Here is a 21,276-nt window from a genome sequence, read left to right on the forward strand (position 1 = left end):
TCTGATTTTTTCAAAACTAATCCTTGATGCTGGAAATCAGAATGAGAAATGCAGTTAATAATATGTTAAACCATGCTGTATAGGTTTATAGCTAAGTAAGGCGGTTACTACTATTACTAAATATGTTTTCGAACAAACCATATCATAAATACAGTTTAGACATATATTAAAAAATTGATTCCAAAGAAATGTGGTATATTTTCGACCGCTGTCCGCGTGATCGAGGGGTAAATAACTGAACGACCAAGCTGACTGGATGATCATAAATAGCATAGGACATGTGCTCTGCATAGTTTCATGCCACGCGCTTAGAAGCCGTGAAAAAATTCATCGCATGCGAGTGCTGCAGTTGGGACTCAGTCTCAAAACCCAACGACGTTGACAAGACAAGAAAGTCTAGGGCACGAGATCGTTTATGGATCGATAAATATACAATTTATCCCGTTTAATTAGTTGTTATTGGTGTAAAACTGTCCGAATATCAAAACATGTTGTGCCGCGCGCATAAATTAATTTCAATCGCTACGAAAATAGGTTTTTACGATGCCTCCGCCGGCGCCTCTCGTCTCATCTCGTTCCCTGGTGTCCACAAGTAACTTTGTCCCGTCGCGTCGGCGAATCCGAATGTCCCCCACTTACTGTATTGGTTTATTTTCTGCCGATGTGGTTGGTGTTTTTGTGGTTTTTCTTTTTGTCGCGGGACATAATTTATGGGTCGCATTTGCCTTTTTGGCAATATCGCAAACGGCCAAGGGGCGGGATACGTTTCTCTGTGGAATTACGACTTTCAAGATATTCAAAGCTATCACTTTGTGCTTTGCTTTGACAAACTAGAGCAAGCTCAAAAGTATACAATAATATTGTAGATTATATGGGACAAATTGTCTTTGGAACCGCCCATTTTGTGGTTACTTACTCGATTATTTGATTTGTTGGATGGTCAAACGCCCCTCTACTGAAAACACCTTCTCGAACCGCACCACCTGCGCTCTGTTGTTCACAGTTCAATTAATGAATAAATTCTAAAACAATTGCATTGTGTTTCACATGATCGGTTTATTGATGCACTTTGTTACACGTGCGGATCTTTGGTCCTCTGTTGATTTTCATCTCTTAGTAACTAAACAAAATGGCAAAGGCTTCTGGACGATGAGTGGGTGTGTCGATGAAGGTGTGCGATGTCTAATCTAGAGAACTGCCCAAGTCTTGAGTTCGATTCGTGGGTAGGTGGCTGTATAAAAATGACTATAAAAGTGCTCGCCATAAATCATGAAAATTAATGAAGAATTGCAACAGTGCCGTTTCCAATGGCATCGCTTCTTCTGCTCCCGCTTATGCCGATTTCAGGGGAATATGCTGTTTGATTACCTATAAGTAAGAACGAGATTGAGAGATGGGCACATCTATAAACATTTTCGGTTCGACCGACCGAACTGTTTACAATTAAATAATAATAAAGCGAATATCAATTAAGACGCGTGTGAAATACGTCAGACAGCATCCAAAAATTTAGTTAGCGGCTAAACGATCTTATTTTCTTTATTTGTTTTTTCCGCCTTGATCAATCTACGGGGGCGGAGACTGAATCACCCGGCGAAAACACATCGCCCCCGGCCGCAGGAAACTCGTTTTCCGCGTAGCGAAACCCGATTAAGGCAAATGGAAAACAAAGCCAAATCATGCCAATCGAATAAAAGGAAATCAATAAAGCGATCAATTGATGATCAGCACAACGCACCTCGGAGCACATGGTCTTGTAGATCTCGTCGGTGTCCCAGGGTCCGCGCTCTGGCAGTGCGATGCCACGCCTACGCAGCTCCTGGACGCAGTCCGTCAGGTCGAAGATGGGCAGCGGATCGATGCCTGCTTTGGCCACCTTGCCAGCCAAATACTCTACGTAGTGGGTGCTGAAAAACATAGGGATTAAGCGACAGGGTCATTCGATTTTTATACCCTTGCAGAGGGCATTATAATTTTGGTCAGAATCTCAAACTTTCACAGTCGTCCTAAAACATGTGTACGCAGGTCAAGTTTAAAAACCGTCCCGATCGGATGTCTATATTCCCATAGGAACAGTCGGATATAACTTGCAAAAATGGAAGATATTTCGCGCAGTGTAAAAGCTTTTTGACATGCATCTTTCCAAATCTTATTTTTTTATGCACACCTTGACCATTCCTTCCATAGGAACAATAGGGTGAAACGGTTAAAATTTGATGTTTTTCAGGTCATTTTGCGCAGTATATAAGCTATTGACATCAATTTTTCCAAGTCTTACTTATTTACGCATACCTTGATCAGGGTAAAAGCGCTTGCCGATCGGACGTCTTTATCTTATAGCTTCCATAGGAATAATTGTTTAATGCTGTGAAAATATCCCTTTTTATACCCTTGCAGAGGGTATTATAATTTCAGTCAAAAGTTTGCAACGCAGTGAAGGAGACATTTCCGACCCTATAAAGTATATATATTCATGATCAGCATTACCAGGAGAGTCGATCTAGCCATGTCCGTCTGTCCGTCCGTCCGTCCGTTTCTACGCAAACTAGTCCCTCAGTTTTAAAGATATGTGCTTGAAACTTTCCCAAAAGTTGTCTTTCTATTGTAGGTAGTATATAAGTCGGAACGAGCCAGATCGGCCGACTATATCCTATAGCTGCCATATAACTGATTAATCGGAAATGCCATAACTTTGGTGTTTGTAAAATTAGGAAGTTGGGATTTTCTATGGGTTTTATTTTTGGGCAATCAATCCGACCTACCAAACTTCATAAGGATCGGCCAACTATATCCTATAACTGCTATATAACTGAACGATTGGAAATGCCATAACTTTAGTGTTTTTAAAGTTAGGAAGTTGGGATTTTTATGAGTATTAAGAATGCATCATTTGAATAATTTTGGAGAATATAATTTACAGAGTATTCTGCAAGGGTATATCAACTTCGGCTCCGCCCGAAGTTAGCTTTCCTTTCTTGTTTCTATTTTTATATGTCTGCAAGTGTATTAAAACTTCGGCTTGCCGAAGTTAGCTTCCGTTCTCGTTATTGTTGATATATATCCGATCTCAAAAAACCAAATTGCATTTGGTATTACATTTTAAATAATTAAGCAAGGTATCTTGAACTCACCGACACATGCCAGCGTGCTTGTCGGGCACTTCGGTGTTGCACACCGTATCGACGAGGCCCTGCGGCGTCTCCTTTTGCAGCGGGATGGGACAGCGGGCCTGGGCACGGGCCTTGGAGGAGCTGCTGGACTCGTCCTGGCTCTGGATGGGCTCCGTGTCGAACTTGACCTTCTGCTCCTTGAGCAGGAACTGCAGCTGCAGTGGGATCTTGTCCCTCAGGTAGAAGAGGCAGTTGCGCGGGTGGTGGGCATGCAGACCGAGTTTGGCGCAGTACGAGGACACGGTGCACTTGGCGCCCATCATGAAGGGCCGGGCGCAGCCGTAGCAGAACTCGAATTTGCACTGGGTGCAGGTGAAATGCATGCAGCCGCCCCTGGGAAAATGAGTTGTGGTTGAATTAGCCAGGACAACAGCAAATAAATAATAATAATAAAGATTTTGGTGCGCCCAAAATACGTTACACCTGCCATATACACCCATGTTTTCAACTTCGAAATATAATTATTATAAGTCACAAAGAAAAGTAGAAATTGTACTCGTAAAAACATGTGGGCATCACCTTTAGTCGGCTCTAGAATCTTGGTTAGTAACCGGTCATTACCCAATTCAAAACAAAATTCAATTTGCTGCTAATGACCTGCGTTGGGCCAATATATAGACTTATAAATATGGAATTTGTTTTGGTAATTAATGGTATTAACTCTAATTATGGTATCTATGTTTACAAACGACAAGATAATGACGATTTTCAATCGTTTCCGTTGCGGTAACGAGCTTAATTATTATAAAATGTAAACCGTATTTCTCAAATTCGTAAACGTTACTAAGCCTTCAGTTATTAATCTTAAGCGTATATTGTTATGGATGAAAATTATGTTTCCGACTACATATGTTCTTGATCAGGATCAATGACCGAGTCGATCTAGCTATGGCCGTAAGTCAGTCCGTCAATCCGTCTGTATGAACGTTTATATATATTTACCTGCAAAAGCTGAAAGTCTATTTTGCATAGAAACGGACAGACGAAAATGACGTTTCTAGCCAAGCACATTATCATGAATATGTCCACTTTATATGGTCTAAAATGCATTGCAAGCATATACCTTTTTCATTTTCAAAAAATCGAATTTTTTTTTTTGCTTTATCTTAAAGAACAACTTCTTGAGAATATTTCCCAAAACTTTCATAGAGATTTGAGATTCGTCCCCGCCCAGACCCAAACTTGAAACTTTAAACGCGAATATCTCGAAATGGTTTTTTTTAAAAATGACTTTGCGGTGATATGGATTGGCGAAAAAGTACTGAACCGATTTTCTTCAAATTTTTTTTTAAATGTTCGTAATGAATTTTATTAGTACTTGAACGATCGTTTTTTCATGTAAAAATTTTTATTTCGCCGAAATAGATAGTTTTGTAAGAATTTTTGCGTCCAAAAACGTCATTTTTTGCATTAATCGTTCCCGTATGCACAAAAAAAAAAAAAAATTTAAAAACGTTCGTTCAAGTACAGGATACTACTTTAAACTAATGAAATATTTTTATTTTTTTGGTATCAGTTGACCCATTCGTCCTGAGGAATTATCACAGCAAGGCTCTTTAAAAAAAAGGCGTTTAAGGGAAACAGCCACACCTTAAAAACTATTAAATATTTTTTCAAAAAATTTTGTATAAACATTGTCAACAATCTAAACTTTCAGAAAATATAATCATTCATTTAATAAAAACAATAGTTACATACATAAAAAAATCCAAACTTTCCTATTTTTTTCGACAAAAAAAGGTATATACCCCCTTAAGGGTATAAAAACATGGGAAACATAAGCTTTTTATACCCTTGCAGAGGGTATTATAATTTTGGTCAAAAGTGTGCAACGCAGTGAAGGAGACATCTCCGACCCTATAAAGTATATATATTCTTGATCAGGATCACCTCCTGAGTTGATATAGCCATGTCCGTCTGTCCGTCTGTCTGTCTCTCAATTTTAAAGCTATCGAGTTGAAACTTTGCACACAGCCTTCTTTCCTTTGCACGCAGTATATATGTCGGAACGGATCGGGATCGGCCGACTATATCCTATAGCTGCCATATAACTGATTGATCGGAAATGCCATAACTTTGGTGTTTGTAAAGTTAGGAAGTTGGAATTTTCTATGGATTTTATATTTGGCCAATCAATCCGACCTACTAAATTTCATAAGGATCGGCCGACTATATCTTATAGCTGCCATATAACTGAACGATTGGAAATGCTATAACTTTGGTGTTTTTAAAGTTAGGAAGTTGGGATTTTTTATGAGTATTAAGAATGCATAATATGAATAATTTTGGAGAATATAATTTACAGAGTATTCTGCAAGGGTATATCAACTTCGGCTCCGCCCGAAGTTAGCTTTCCTTTCTTGTTTTTAACACAATCCATTGTATAAATCAAAGCTAGTTTACCTTCGCAGAAAACACTTTAGCGTCACTGAAAATCCAGTTTTAAACTTTTAAGGGGGTACATATAAAAACTTTGGGTATCTCCCACTATTTCTTTTGAAGCTTTAGTCAAGTTTTCTAATTTTCTAAGTCATTCCTAATTGTAAGTGAGGAAGTGCCTTGGACATACCTGGCCAGCGAGTAGCGGAACTTGCACTTGGGGCAGTCGATGCCGTTCTGGGCCAAGTGCTCCTGGACGCCCTGTGCCTGCAACTCGGGGTCGTTCTCGCGCTTCCACTCCAGGTACGCCTCGCAGGAGCTGCCCTCGTGCTGGCGCTCCCAGGGCTTCCGGCACTGGGCACACGTGACCGAACCGCAGTCCGGGCAGATCAGACGCTTCTGCTTGGGCCTGGCGAAGAATCCGGAGGAGCACTGGATGCACCACTTGAAGTTGGGGTCCTGCAGCAGGGTGCGGTCGCGAAGTTTGCGCTGGAAGAGCTCATGCACGTCGTTGTCCAGGATGCTCTTCAGGAAAATGTCGAGGTTGGAAAAGTACTCCAGGTGCTCATCTTCGTGATGGACCTCGTTACTCAGTTCGGGCAATTTGCAGAACGGGCAACTGCAATCGTTGATACTACGATCGGTTATCTGAGGAATAGTGATAAATAAAGGTAAAACGATCAGATTTATTTAGCTAAAAAATTATCAATCTTTGATTCTACGATCGGAGTCAGTCATATTTTAACTGTTAGAATTGTTTGTTTCGAGGGGCCCTTTACAAAAGTTGACTCTGTATTGGCATACAAAAGATACCAGTTTTAATGTCGAGGTTACATTGAAACAATTTCCACATTGTTGTCGTTAGGACATAGTAGTAGCACTTAGACTTAATTTTTTATCTTTAGGATTTCTTAAGACAACTCAACCCCCAATTTCTTCAGATCCACATCCCATCGCTCACCTGTACGGTGAAGTAGCTCTTGGCACACTGTTTGCAGCACTTGTGGAGGCACTTCAGCATGGATACGATCTGGTTCATGGGAAAGTTGTTCATGCACAGCTCGCACTCCTGCTGGAGCATGGCGATGGCCTGGTCCAGGTCGGAGCACTCCCTTGCCGCCCACAGAGACACGTCCTCCGTGAACTTCATGCTCACCAAGGTGGCGGCTATCTGAGCCTCAGCGATGTTAGCCACCAATTCCTGATCGACGTACTTGCGTGCCAGGACCTAAAAAATGAGAGCAAACAAAGCAAGATTCTTGAGGAACTGGCTGAGCCACTTGTCGGGTTGTACACACCGCTGGGTCCTCAATTACTGGCTCTTGAACACTAGGATATGCCCGGAAGACGGGCATACTCAGCTTACGCTTTAGCAGTTCTGCTTTGAGGGGTTCGGCGAGGTCCTGGTCCTCCTGCTCCTCCTCCGTGGCCGAGGTCTCGTAGTCGTCGTCGGAGAAGCAGGTCTCGTGGTACTTCTTCTTGGGGATTCGGGGCTGGGATCGCGGCTTTAGCAATGCCGCTGCAGCCGCTGCTCCACTGGTGCTGGGTCCTTCGGCGTGGTTTGAATTAAACCTGCTAATGGCATCGTTGATCGACTTCTTGGTGATCGGACTGCTCTTGAGCGGCACTCGACTGGCCCCGATCGATGAGCTTTGCTTCTGGAGGTAGACCTCCTGGATGCGTTTCACAGAGGAAATACCCATGGGAGCCGAAAAGGACTTGGAGCGCAGCGGAACCTTCTTGTTTGGGGGGGTGCTACTCGTACTGTTAGTGGGTTCGCTGGTGGGCTTGGGAATCTTACTGACTGTGGACTTGGCAATTTTGGGCCTGATTGAAGAGGCGGTGTCTTTGCTTACAGCCTTGCCTTTCATGCTGGGGGTTACCTTTTTGGGCTCTTCCAGTACTTGTTCTACGGGCGGCTCCACGGGTCGGGATTCGGAATCAACAATGGGTGGTCCGGGTGTTATGGGCAGGGCAGTAGGTTCGTCAACGGGATCCAATTCAATGGCTGGCTCTACTTCCAAAGGTATTTCCAGCACAAGTTCAACAGGCTGTTCCGCAGGTCGGCTTTCCGAGTCAATAACGAGAGAAGGCGATTGTATAGGCAGTGCTTCTACTTCCGACTCAACATGATCAGTCTGAGGAGGCAGGCTCAACTCGACTTCAGTATTGTGCGACTGAGCCTCCAGGCTCCTTCCTGTGGATGAAACAACCTCAGTGTGTGCGATCGGATCAGTTTCTTGGTTCGTGGGCGTGACTGATAGAGCAGGCGATATGAGTGGTTCAATGTTTGGTGTGATTTGGGTGGGTTGTGCCTCGTCTTCGTCAGCCTGATCTTCATCCTCCTCCATTATGTCCTCGATCTCGGTGCCCTCATCGCCGGTGGAGGCCTCTTCTATTTGGGAAGGGTGCTCGTTGTAGGTATCGCCCCCCTCCCCATCGTAGTCGCCTTCCTCTTCGCCCTCGCTGTCGTACCACTCCTCCTCCTCGCCATCGTCGTACTCATCCGAGTACTCGTCGGAGAAATCATCTTCATCGGTGGACTCGAACTCATCCATGCTGATCTCATCGCGCATTTGTTTAATCAACCGTTGAGTGTCTTCAACCAGTTCACTGAGGTTCTGCTTGGCCGGATCTCCGGAAGGAACAAATTCCTTGAGGACAACCTTGGACGTTTCCGATTGAGTTGACTGGGAGTTCATGCTAGCGTTGCTGCTGGACTTGGCAACTAATGATTCCAAGGGGGTGTGCTCATCCAGCAAGAGGAGGACTTCGTTCTCCGGGGACTTTGTTTCTGCCCGCGGCCCATCGCTGTCCAGGCTATAAAGATCTGCATCGGAAGCGGCTTCATCGTGGGGTTTTGTTCCTTCACTGCTGCTGAATTCCGGGGCATCCTCGAATACTTCATCGGAATCTGTTGGAGTAATGGCTATAGCAGCAGTTGTATGAACTTCTTGTTCTAAATTTATCGGTTGGACTGCACTTTCTGCAGCAGTTGTTGTAGGAACTTCTTGTTCTAAATTTATCGGTTGGACTGCACTTTCTGCGACAAAATAAACTTCCTTTTCAGACTGAATATCTTGGTTAACAATAGAGGAGCTGTCACTTATCTTTATATCATATTTTCTTGTGGTCTCTTCTGTTTCAAACTCATCAGTTGCTGTTGGAGTACGATTGCTCGCTCTGCTTTCACTTCGCAGACTGTTGCTGCTCAAAGTTCTCACGGGAATCTTTGAAAAACGCTTCGGACTTCGCTTGTGATCGATGGCTGTCGACGTGGTACTAGGCGCGATCTCTGGACTATCATTAACTAGAGATTCATTTGTGGAAGATGGGGAGAGGATTCTGGAAGCGAAATTATCTTCTACAGTAACTTCGTTATTCTTGATGGACTCCAATTTATCATCGTTTTCGGGTGAATTGCTGGAAACATTTTCAATACTTGATCCTTCTTGGGGGTGTGTAATGGATTCAGTTATCTCCGTTATATTGGTAGATGTAGCCATCTTTTGTGACTCTGCAGGTTGATCCGAATAATTGATATTGTTTGCCAGATATATGTGTTCAATTCTGGATTCGTTTGTAGCGTTTGTTATGGGTTCATTTGTTTCTTTCTGGCTTGAAGATCCAGCAATCTCCTGGTTCTCTTCAGGTTGATCCCAAATAGCCGATGCCTCGTTTTGAGTTACAATATTTGTCGATAAACTTTGCGAATCGTCTAAGGGAGCTGGAGGAATATTATCTTGTGAGGAAATAATAGAAGTGTGTTCGGGAACAGTGGAATCGACGTATTGGTTAACTCCTTGTTCAGATTGTGGCTCGTTTGGAGAAGTTGTGTAGATGTCATCAATAGTTGCAGTCACAACTGACTTATTATCAGTTGAACTAGAATTTGACTCTGTGACTGCTTCTGCTCCTTTAGTTGCCATTTCCGCTGGCGTTTTGTGTTCTTTCTTCTCTTCATTTGGTTTCGGGTCCTTATCTTTTGTTAGTTTTGAGCGGTTAGTTGGTTTTTGACTCTGCTCCCGAGTTCTTCCTTTTTTCTGTTGCAAAGATCGGTTATTTCTGCGATTGGCTTCTTTACTCGTGGTAGGCTTTTCATCAAGTTGCACATTATTTTCATTAGATATCTGCTTTTCATTTTCCTTTGCTGGCTGTGCGGTGGCTTGATCAACTGTTTTATCTGTAAAAGTTTCTGGGTTGGTGTGGGCATGTGATTCCGATAAATTTGATTGAACTTGTGAATTATTTTCATTGAATTTATGTTCATCATTTTGAATTCCTTGCTTTGCCGTGGCTTCATTAACGATCTCCTCTGTAGTTACTAAAGGCTTAAAAGTTTCTAGATTTGTGTTTTGTGAAAGTGGTTCATTAACTATTACAGTTTCTGGTTTTGTTACTTCGGTATGTTCAGTCTTTTGTGGGTTGCTGGAGATTACTGTAGCAGATTCCTCCTGTATATTTGTAGCTGGAAGTACGATTGCCGAGCCGTTGACAGCTACCTCTTGAATCTCCTCCTTAATTTCCTCGTTTGGAGCTATAAAGCTTTTGTATACTATGCGTTCTGCACCCTCAAGATCATCGTATTCCCACTCCGCCACGTGCCATCGTTCAGTGCCACGATCAAACTCCAACCTGAAGTTGGCTATTTCTGTCGCATAAATAAAACTTGGTGGGAGCTCCTCGCGTATGCTTGCTTCCCTCAAATTCGGCTTGATGACCTCCTCCATGATGTAGACCGCAGGATCGACCCTAGGTGTGTGTTCCGGCTCAGACTCAGGTTCTGGAGCAGGCGCATGTTCTGGTGCAGGCTCTGCTAACTTTGGCTGGCCTTCCGGAACTGGACCTTCAACCTCCGGCTTCTCCAGGAGCTCTTGTTCAACCTGCTGCACCAGATTGGGCACAATATCCTGAATGTGCTGCCACACGAAGTTCTTGACGTCCTCGGTGGACTTATCCTCGATGGTTCCAGAGGGTTTCAGCGTGCTGATGGGGCTTTTTGTGAGGATACGCATTATCTCCGGATCCGTCTCGTACTCCAGCTCCGGCTTGCCCTTGAACGTGTCCATCATGGTCTCAATGGATCGGAGCACCTCCTGGTTTTGCTTGGCCTGGTTCTGCTCCATGTTTCCGATGAGTATCTCCAAGCTCTTCAGGGCGCTGTCTTCCATTTGATAGGGACTAGGCGTGGCATAGGTGGACTTCGCGGGGCTGTCGTCAGTGCGAGGTGGTTCAAAGGGATTGGATTGGGCGGCGCTGGGACTATCCCCTGCCAACGGGAGCTGCAGGCAGTCCAAGGCATGAGTGTTGAGGAAGTCATGGATATCTGTTTTGGCAATGAATGCGGGGAGAGAAAGAAAGATGGGACATTATGGCACAGCGGCTGACTGATGCAGGCTCTACAAACTAACCCGACTTGGTGTCTATGGCGACGCCACTCTCATTCTCAACGCCATTAGGCGAGCCCCAGATGCGCATTAGAAATGGCTTGAGTTGCGTGCGATTCAGCTCCACCAGCGCCTGGTCCACATTACCTTGGTGCGCCGTCAGCGCATTCACGATGTCCTCCCGCAGGAAGTTCCCCTTGGCCGCCAGTTTCCTGTACTTCTGCTGGCGCTGTTGGATGCAGTCTGCCACCGCCTGCCACACATTTCCCCCGGAACTGCGAAGCGCCTCGCGTGCCTCGTTTTGGGACACGGTTCCGATCGTGTTCTCGCCTCTTTCCTGGCCGTACTTGGTGGACAAACTCTGCACCGTCTGCACCAGTTTCGGCCAGTTTTCGCGTAGCCACTGAATGGGGTGCGTGTCGGGGGAGCAGTACTTCAGGGCCGCCTCCAGTTCCTCCACCGTGAACTTGTACAGCTCCAGCTCCTTCAGTATGATGTGCATTTCCGTTTCCGGGTCTCTGGCTGGTTCGTGCTTCACCCCGAATGTCTCTAGGGGCATGTCGAAGGGCGAAGAGGTTTGCTGAAAACATTTTACAAAGGAGTTTGGCTTAGAAATCGTGGTTACATGGTTTTTTATATAAAGCGATAAACTGACCATTAAAATGTCATTGCCTTTGTTTTATAGCAGTCTCTGACAAATATTTTTCTTAAATTCCCAATTTTTTTTTTTTTTTTTTTGTATTAGATTGGAATTTATTATTTAACACTTTCCTTCGTGGACAATCATTAAATGGGGTGAAGGGGAACTTGACTTATAAGTATTACAGGTATAAATTCCCAATTATTGACAATAAACTTGTTAAGTCTTTCGATTTAAATTTCTAAATAACTACTTAGCCGAACTTTGGTGTAGCGATGGTCATGATTTGATAGGCTCGGCTTAATATTCCCTTTTACTGTACGAGAAACGGATGTAGAAAATTCATGTCTTGAGTAGCAGACGATCGCACTTGAAATTGACTCTGCGTCTTTGATGAAATGTGTTAGCTTGGTCAAATTGACCAAGGCCCATAGCTATGCAACTATGAAAAATATTTTGTTAAAATTGAAACCTTAAAAACACCTCTTAACGTTTTAAAAATGTCGTGACGATCGCACTTTCAACATACTAAATTTCTGATATCAAATTCAGTGACTAACAAGAGAGGAAGCAAAAAGTTATTACAAAACGACTACATTTCGATTTTGACAAAACTAAAAGCCTAATTCTGATATAGTAGATATTTACTAATTGTCATTTTGAAGAATACCAAAACATCTTGTTTTTTTTTAACTTTTGAGCGGGTAATGGGATTCTTGGCACATTAGGCAGAACCTATATATTGTTAGCCTCCTATTATTAGTTACTATTTAACATTAAAATTTCCGAATTAGATTATTTTCGTAATATTTGTATGTTGTTGTTGCATACTTTTGGGTTTTTAGTTTTTCTAATAAAGATGACCTTACTTTTGGAAATAGTTATTTATTTTTTTTTTTTTTTATTGTGAAATAATAACGAAATGGTTCCTTTTTTTATTCTTTTTGGTAAGGTATTACGTAAGAGTAAATTAACCATCATGCATGAGTAGGAAATTTTAACTATTTTGTTGGTCTATTAGACCAACATAACTTACATGTTGCAGCATGCGCAGCTCGTTAATGAAATTGGGCCGTCTGGTAACCAGACCGGCACTGTAGGGGTCCAGGCCAGGACTATCGTGATACCTCAGATCATTGGCACTGCGATAGCGATCATTTTCCTGCGGCAGCTGGGAACTGCTGCGATAGTGGGGCCGTCGCTCCATCTTATTTGGATCCGGGGTCCTAAAGCGATCCGGAACCACTGTCGAGATCTCCTCCGACTTTGAGTTAAAGGGCAGGGCGTCGTAGGTCTGCAATTAAGCAGTGGATTAGGCTAGAGCTCGGGTCAACCTTAAGGCTTTAATTACTTGTGTGGATATACTTTGAGGTGGCGGCGAGGTTCCCATTTCCACGGCCGCTGTTTCCCGAGGCGGAGTTCCACCGCAGCCCGTGGAAACCTTCTGGGCCTTCTTCAGAACCTTCTCCGCCTGTGCCTGAATGCTCTCATCCAGAGTATTCCAAATGTTTTCAACGGACTCTGGAACGATACGGATGAGAGCATTAGCTTTGTGGGTATGGGATCACCAAAGGATTCAAATTAAACAAACTGGGATTTGGTCATGTTCTGTATTTGATTTCCATAAATGCGTTAATTGTAGGCTTACAGTGGTTGGCTCTATTAGTGTACTAACTAGGTGTACTTAGGCTTGGGTGGGTGGGTGTTTCTAGGCCTTTGTGCCCTCGAAAAATGAGATTCTCTTTTGTATCCTACCTTTGTGCAGTAGGCTCTTGGCCAGCGAGTTATCGGATTCGTTCTCGGACGAAGTTTTCAGAGTTGACTTCGCAGGTGTCTTGACAGGGATGCTGGAGGCGTTTTTGGTGTTGACGGTGGGTGAAACTTTTGGAGTTCTGGTGGTGACGTGGTTGGACATAGTCGAACTTGAGGCCGTGGTATTGCCACTACTAGGTTTTTGACTGGGCTGTTGGCTCCTCAGAGCAGGTTTTTGCACTGGCTTGACTTCCGGCATGGAAGCCACCTTGATGTTGTTGGGCTTTCCAGCCTGCGCCTGTGGTTTTTCCTCCACTTTCTTGGCCTTGGTGGGCTGCACTGGTGGCTTGCAGGGAGTCTTACAGCATATGGAGCAGATCTTGATGTTGGCCTCGTTCACGAACGTGCAAAACTCGCATTCCCATTCGTGATCGGGCGTAGAAGGTGGTGGGCCCAGATCGTCGGGCTCAATCTCCTGCGGGTCATCCGGTGGATCGGGAGCGGTTTGAGCCTCGGCCTCGCTCTCCGAAGCGGTCACCTCTTCGACCACCTCCTCGTATTCGGAGGCACTCTCCTCCTGGGCCGGAGCCACCGTCTTTTGCACCACCGCCGCAGCCTGTGTGTTCTCGTCCTTCATCTCCGGCTTGCGTTTGTGGTCGACCTTCTTCGCGGACCTGTGCTGATCGGCTTCCTGGAGCTTCTGCTGGATTTTGGCTTGAACCAGGGCACGGGCACCCGAGCCCTCCGATTCCAGGTCGGAGTAAATGCGAGTGGTGCGGGACGAGTCTGTTGCTGGCTTGTTCCTGGTCAGGGTTCCCTCATTGTCACGTCTCTCCGGCAGCCACTCGCTCTGCACGGACTTGGCCACGGATCCCCGCCGATCTCGCCCCTTGTGCTGCCGCAATCCATGCCTCTGGTCGCCATCCAACTCATCACCGGCAATTAGCTGCGAGGCGCTCGAAAGGCGCCGCTGGCGGGGCTGGTGGTGGTGCTGGTGGTGCTGCTGGGAGCGGGAGGCACTCGTCATGGCCGAGCGATTGGAGACCAAGGACCTTCGGTCGTCCTGGTCAGAGTCCTCGTCGTCTGTTAGCTCGTCGTCCACGTAGCTATTCCGCTTGCGTCGCAGGGACATGGACTTGCGGCTGGGCGTCGGGGAGGCGGCATACCGGGATCGGGAGGCGGCTCTGGAGGCGGCTGAAGGTGGCATGCCCATGACACCTGGGAAAGAAGACACTTGAGGCCACTGCTGGTATAGCATAGTAGGAGCATGGTATTTACCTGGATGCATCATGGGATAGCCAGGCGCCCCTGGGTACATCATTCCTCGCTGGGTCATGAACACCGGCGGCGGGTAGTGCGGATGATGCTGCTGCGACATGTAGCCCGGTCCCACGTTGAGGGACAGGTTGGAGTTGTTGAACTGCTGCTGGGAGCCGAACTGCGACCACTGGTCGGGATGTTGCTGCTGGTGGTGCTGATGATGATGCGGATGCTGATGCTGCGGCCAGCCAGGATGCTGCTGACTCTGCTGACAGCCGGCGCAGTTAAGTTGCGCCAAGGATTGGGCCTGCAATGGGGGAATCGGGACTTTTTAGTTAAAACCACTAGGGAAACATATCTAAGGCTAAAATTGAAAACTGGCAAAATATTTGTGCAAAATGGTCCAAAGTGGATTTGCTTGCAGCTTTTATAATGTTTCTGCTTTCCTTTATATATTTATTGCTATTTTTCGACATTTAAAATGTTCAAAAATATTTTTTTAGGTCTGAACTTAGCTTTAGTCCTTTGAAATATATTGATATTAATGTTGAATATGGACAAAGCTTTGTGTGGGCAAACATCGTCTAAGAAATGCATGTGGATACATTTTTCTAGAGTTCAATTTACTTTTTTAGTTTGTTAAATTAGCTGAGGAAGTAATTCAAACTGAATTAGTCTGACTGAATAAATTAGATATTAAAACCAATATTTGCTTGATGCTGACCGAAAATAGACGGAATCTTTTAAGGAAATTCAGTAAAAATCCAAACGTCAAATCAATTTGAAAGCATTACTAAGATATTATTTGATTTATTCAACTGTTTACATCCACTCACCTGCTGGATGCGCTGATTGGTGATCCAGGCGCTCCCGTTCTGGGTTTCGGCCAAGGGTCGACGGGTATTGGTGTTCAGGTTGAACACCGAGGTGCTCATCTGTCGCCGCTGGACACCAGCCGCCTGTCGTTGTTGGAGCAGCAAGGAATTGTGAAATTGTGAGTCATCCGAGAGATCGAAATGGGATGAGTTCAAACCGGATGACATGCTGCCGGAACGAAAATGCGAGGGCGATGGTGAAATGTTTGACCAGTGCTCAAAGCCGGCTCCATTCGACAAATGCTGCGGTGGGGAAATGACCAACGAGAAACAGAGAAAAGAGAGGAAAGGGAGAAACGACACATGACGAAACGAGACAGCACGATACGAGGTGTACACGGAAAATAAATGATATCAAGGATCAAATACCTTTTCTTCAATTTGTTAAAAGAGACTTCAATTTGGACTTGACTGCTTACATTGTCTGACTATCTCTACAATATTTTACTCTATTATAATTGTAGTAAATCAATGATAATAATACCCTCTGCAAGGGTAAACATATTATAATTTTATGGTTCGTTAACGTGTACGAATATACTCCGAGAGATAGTAATATTAAAATATTTTAGAATCCGAAAATCGACATAGCTTTATTGTTTTTAAGAAATCGAAATAACAAAAACTTTTTTTTTAACAGTTGCAAGGGTATATAAACATCGGTTTGCAAAGTTGCATACTTTCTTTCTATATAACATTTCATAGTTATTTAAACTTGCTATTCAGAAAAGTTTAAAGTTGATTTTTGAGCGAAAAATTAACGAATTTAAAAAAATATATTCTCAGCAAAACCTTGACTTTAACTCACAATCCACAAATTACTAGCACTGAACTTCCCTCAAGTTGTTCGAAGAGATACGTATTAAATCAACATAGTACAAGAAATAAAATTGTTTTGTTACAGTTTTAATTGTGACGTAAGTACTAACTTGCCCAAAAATAACAGTAACAGTTACTCTTTGTTGATTTAATATACATATTTTTTTATGGGTTATTCCAAACTACTCACTATAAAAAATTTGTAGTAAATAAAAAAAGTACGAAATTCTGCCTTTCCTTATAAGCAATGACAGCAATATGTTCTAAAAGAAAGGTGAATAAAAAGGACTTGATCGTTGAAATAATATTTTCCAAGCAAAGACAATACGAAACACTCGATGATGAGGGAATTCGTTCCATTGTGAACTGAGGTGGGCGGGCTCTCACCTGTTCGCTGTTGGCGCTCAGGTCCTGCCGCGCCTTCTGCTGGCGGTACCGCTGCTGCAGGATGGCCATGCGGTCCAGGGTGGCGCTGGCCTTGGTCTTGATCTTCTCCAGCTGGACGGACGGCGGACGCTGGATGGTGTCGAACACGGACTTGGGTGTGCCTGATCGGGAGGATCCTCCGCCCTCGCTGCGGGGCGGCTCTGGAAGCGGTCGGTTGTTCATCTGGCTGGTTGTGGCAACTGGTGGCACTGGGGGCGTGGCCCCGCCCCCAAGCGATCCCCGCCAGCCGCTCAGCGATTTGTGCGAGGGCGTGGGCGAGGGCGGTGGCAGCATCTGGAAAGAGTCGGGTTGGGTGCCATTTCGGTTTCGGTAGTCGAAAAAATAATGATCAAATATATCTGGCTCTTTGGTTCGATTCTGGGCGGGCGTTCTGGTTTTAAGGACAGTTTTTATTGAAGCATTCAAATTGAATATTACAAACTTGGTTCTCTAGCAGGCCATCGCTGGGCTTTTCTTACAGGTCTAGGAGATCGTGCAGTGGCGTACCTGATCCTTGCGGCCCAGAAACGGAGTCAGCAGGCCGCGTTTACCGCGACGGGGTGGCGCCACAGGGGCAGGTGCCCCACCTCCCGGCTGCACCTTAGGGGGAATTGGGGGCGTGCCCCGCTCCACGGCCTGCAAGGCTATGACATTAATATCGGATTAGTTTCCGGATCGAGGAATCATACCTTTCGCACGTGCTGCTTGCGCTTGGGATGCTTATGGAACATGTCGTCGCAGGAGGCGCAAAATATCTGACCCGCGCACTCGGCACAGGTCACCCAGGGATTCTGGGAGCCACACAGCGTGCACTTTAATTTGTTATCTACATGTTGGGAATAAAAAGAAGGTTCATAAAATGCCTTTGTTGAGGTCAATTTTCCCAACTACATATGTGTATCGTAAGGGGTTACATGGTTTCGCGAGACAACGAAATAACATTGTCAACCTTATGTTTTTTTATATCTTTTATGCTCGTTTTCTAAGAATTTTAAACTAAGAATCAAACTAAAAGCAATTTTACCAGGGCCCCAAAAAAAAGGCACCCATCCGGTGGGTTTTTTAGAAGTTTACTTTGAAATGAATTGATAAAGAGAAGGAAAATAGCAGAAACTAAAATTTGAGCCTCTAGCGAAACTTTTGCAAGAAAATAAAAATGTTTCACCAAATTTTTTCATTGGCTTAAAACTTTTAAAATTAGTTAATATTACAACATTTCAACATCGTCCGTTCCATCAATATATATTGAATTGAAAAAACTTTTTGAGTTAGAATGTCAAAAAGGTTTAAAAAGTAGTTTCGAGAAAAAATGGATAGAACTGATACGATTTCGAAAATATTGGGTTCATCTCCGAAATTATTGAACCGATTGCCTTTCTGAGAGTAACCCTTTTAAAAAGGTTACAAATTTTCTTAATTGAAGTATAGAAAAGTATAATTTTTTTAATGGACTGGGAATACGTTTTTAAGATTCATATTTAAAGTAACAATAAGCTTAAGTTGGCTCATATATACTTTGGTAATTATAAAATTAAAATATATGTATGTAAACTATTTTCAATTCATTTCAACCATTAGAATAAATAAAAGACGTCTTTTATGTTAATCAAATTGCTTTTAGATGTCATACTCTTAGTTTCGTCACCTGGTGTCTTGGTCCTAATCACTGTGGTCTTCATCGGTTCGTTGGAGTACTGCTGGTTCGAAAACTCGATGATCTCGTAGTCGGGTTCGGGCGAGTTCTTCGCCTTGGGCGGCAGGGCAGGAGCCTTGGGAGGACCCCCCGCCACTCCGTTGGGGGGCGTGGGCGGTGGCTTCGGTCCAATGCGGTCATTCGCTTCAGTCTGAAATGGATAATTAAGGCAATTCGATATTACCTGGGATGCAGGGGCACGGTAGGTACTTACCACCCATGAGGGCATCGAGCGAACATTCTTGTTGAGCAACTGTGAGGTCGACATCTTTAAAGATTTCTCCGTCAGATAGTTGCTGTCTCGTTTTATTTTCGATAAACTTGATTGGATTCTCCTTTAATCTGTTTACGTAAGTAATAATTGGTTTTTTGAGGGTTTTTATTATTTTAGAATTTTTATTTTAAGAAAACTAATTCCCTGTTCCATATTTTCACTCATCCACAGCCACGTCAAACGACTTCAAATTTAATTAAGCAGTCTGCCAAAAAAGCGAATTATGAATGCATATTTTTAGCTTGCTCACCCAAATTCCGGAGGCAACCAATGCGGAAGGTGCTCGGAAAATGCAATTTCGTGGATGCTGTGCACAAAACTAAATGCAGCCAGAGTTCCATCGCGAATAAGACCGCTAAATTTAGGCTAAAACCTCTCTCGGTGCATAGAATAAGTTCAAAAATATTTTTTGGCAAAACATGTTCGGGCTTGTTTATTTATGAAATAATGCGAAAGAGGGAAATGTTTCTTAGTGACTCAATTGGATCGCTCTGTCAACGCGGCTAAGTGGCTGAGATGCCAGGAATAGAGAATTGAATTAGAAAAGAGAAAATCCAAATTTCCAATTGAAGAGCATTTTATGTAAATGCTTGAAAACAAAAGCGAATAAACAAAAATAACAGAGAGCGAATCGTGTTTGTAATGACGCAGGTGGCAATACATTAAAGGCTGCCAAATTATTTAATCAAAAAACTTGATGCAACAAAATTAAAGAAAGTTTATTCAAATACTATTATGGTATTTAACTTATGGTATTTAGCTTTCAAAAATCTATTTAAATCTATATAAGTCGACTGCAGGTGCGAATTTGTAAATCGTGGGATTGTCTACACTATTAAAAGAGTAACTTAATTATATCTAAAAACATTTAAAATATTTTCTTTAATTCTTTTGAAAGTGATTACTTTTAAGCTCAAGATTAAAGCAGTATTAATCGACCGTAAAAAGTGATCTTACTGAGGTAAATATATGGTTTCTGAACGCTTTCATGGGAAAAGTAAGAGTTGCAAGCACCCATTTTGGTTGAAAAGTAATAAAAAGTATAACATAAAAAAATGTGCAACAAAAAACTAATTTTATCAAACGGTTTTCGCAGTATTTATACGTTCTAATTGCGTGGTTAATGATCCATTTAATTTGTCCATACATTTAACAAACTATAGGTCTTTCCCGACCAGTAAACATTTTGTTCTCTTTCATTGCGTATACGCAGCGTGTTTTCTGTGCCCAAACTCCCTCTTCTCGCGCTATTTTCGGAACACCATGCAGCCTTTCCATACTTTTTGGCCCAAATCGTGTCACACTGCGCAATATTTATGAAAGCCGCCTGCAGTGGTTGGACACACCTTACCAAATCCGCCTCCACCGTCATCTCCGCCCGGCGTTTTCAAGAGGCAGATGCCCTGGGAGGCAGCCACCGAGGCGAACGCAACGCTGACTCACAGACACAGTCTCACGCCGCGAACGAAACAGTTTTTATTTTTATGGGAGAACGTTGGGAACTATTTTTAAACTTTTCTTTGGCTTGCCTATACTTGCGTATATTTTGTGCACAGTTTTTAATATTTAACGTTTTCTGATTAACTAAAAAAATAATAATATTTCGTATGTTTGTATACTTGACTTTTCGTTTGATTGTTTATTCTGCCAAATGCCTTGAACTTTCTCATGGAGCGTTCTGTGTTTAAAATTAGCTGAGTTTTATATTTAGAGCACTTCAAATAGATTTAATTACGATGCGAACTTAATTTTGTTGTTGAACTTTGTGGCTTGTTTGGATCGAACGGCAATCGGTCTTCGCGAATGCAGAGGTCACTTACATAATTCGATTTCACTTGACACGTCTTGCCGCACTCAAAACTGCCACTGCCAGCTGGTAGCACATGAATATATATAGGAAAATATATATATCTGATGTCTAGCCACAGCACGACATGAAAACTCTGCTACGGTCTCGTTCGGCGATCGTCTCCCAGCGAACTGAAATCTCAATCAGATTCTAAACAGCATTTTTACTGCAATCCTCGGTCCCCAGTCGTCGCACAAGTAGGAAGAAGTCAACGCAGATCTACACTCTCATTTTGCTGGTTTTCCGTCTATTTCCTTCAGTCTGCGCCTTGTCTCATCTCTATTTCCTATTTTCAGCATTTTCGCGTTGTTTTATAAATACATCGTTTTCGAACGGAACAATTTGACTGCGAGACGCCGTCGCGTGTGTGAATAACATTAATTATTGAAATCTCTTTTTGTTGTTAAACATTTTGATGAAAAACCGAGTGCTATTCTCAATTTATTACTTGTTGCGCCTCCAGTATTTGGCTTAGTTTAAAAAAAGTAAAATATATACATTTTATAGCATAATTATATAAAATAAATGTTTTGTTTACATAAACAAGTAAAGCAATAGCCAAATAAAAAAACCGCTTAGCTTGATAAACAAGTTTCTGTTAGGTAAATTCGAAGTTTGTGAAGGAAAATAGGCGTCTTTTATTTAATCGAACCGTCCAAAGCATCACATAATTATATGTCTGATTTTAATTATTAAAACCGTAGTTCCTTAGTATTTAAATATTACCAAATCTCGAAGGCAAAAAAAATTAA

General features: G+C 43.2%; 1 protein-coding gene across 5 annotated transcripts; it reads right to left on the bottom strand.

Annotated features, from left to right (window-relative positions):
* Nucleotides 1-1,036: 1,036 nt before the first annotated feature.
* LOC108043578 (E3 ubiquitin-protein ligase lubel) lies at nt 1,037-20,706 on the bottom strand. 5 transcript variants are annotated; one of them, XM_017122346.1, is made up of 18 exons: nt 20,496-20,706; nt 18,616-18,743; nt 18,354-18,552; nt 17,398-17,534; nt 17,216-17,344; nt 16,670-17,002; nt 15,425-15,547; nt 14,607-14,895; nt 13,332-14,546; nt 12,928-13,097; nt 12,613-12,870; nt 11,084-11,516; nt 6,848-10,875; nt 6,511-6,777; nt 5,740-6,197; nt 3,132-3,503; nt 1,739-1,907; nt 1,037-1,368 (listed from the first exon to the last, which is right to left on the bottom strand). In XM_017122346.1, exons 2-18 carry the CDS (start codon nt 18,667-18,669, stop codon nt 1,333-1,335), a joined length of 8,670 nt encoding a protein of 2,889 aa, XP_016977835.1. In that variant the 5' UTR covers nt 18,670-18,743; nt 20,496-20,706; the 3' UTR covers nt 1,037-1,332. The 5 variants fall into 5 exon arrangements, with proteins under 5 accessions (XP_016977835.1, XP_016977834.1, XP_016977833.1 ...); XM_017122345.1 differs by having other exon boundaries at nt 10,961-11,516; XM_017122344.1 differs by having other exon boundaries at nt 15,425-15,706.
* Between the last annotated feature and the right edge of the window lie 570 nt (nt 20,707-21,276).

Source organism: Drosophila rhopaloa, unplaced genomic scaffold (assembly GCF_018152115.1).
Source record: "Drosophila rhopaloa isolate 14029-0021.01 unplaced genomic scaffold, ASM1815211v1 contig_2, whole genome shotgun sequence".
Classification (NCBI taxonomy): Eukaryota; Metazoa; Arthropoda; class Insecta; order Diptera; family Drosophilidae; genus Drosophila; species Drosophila rhopaloa.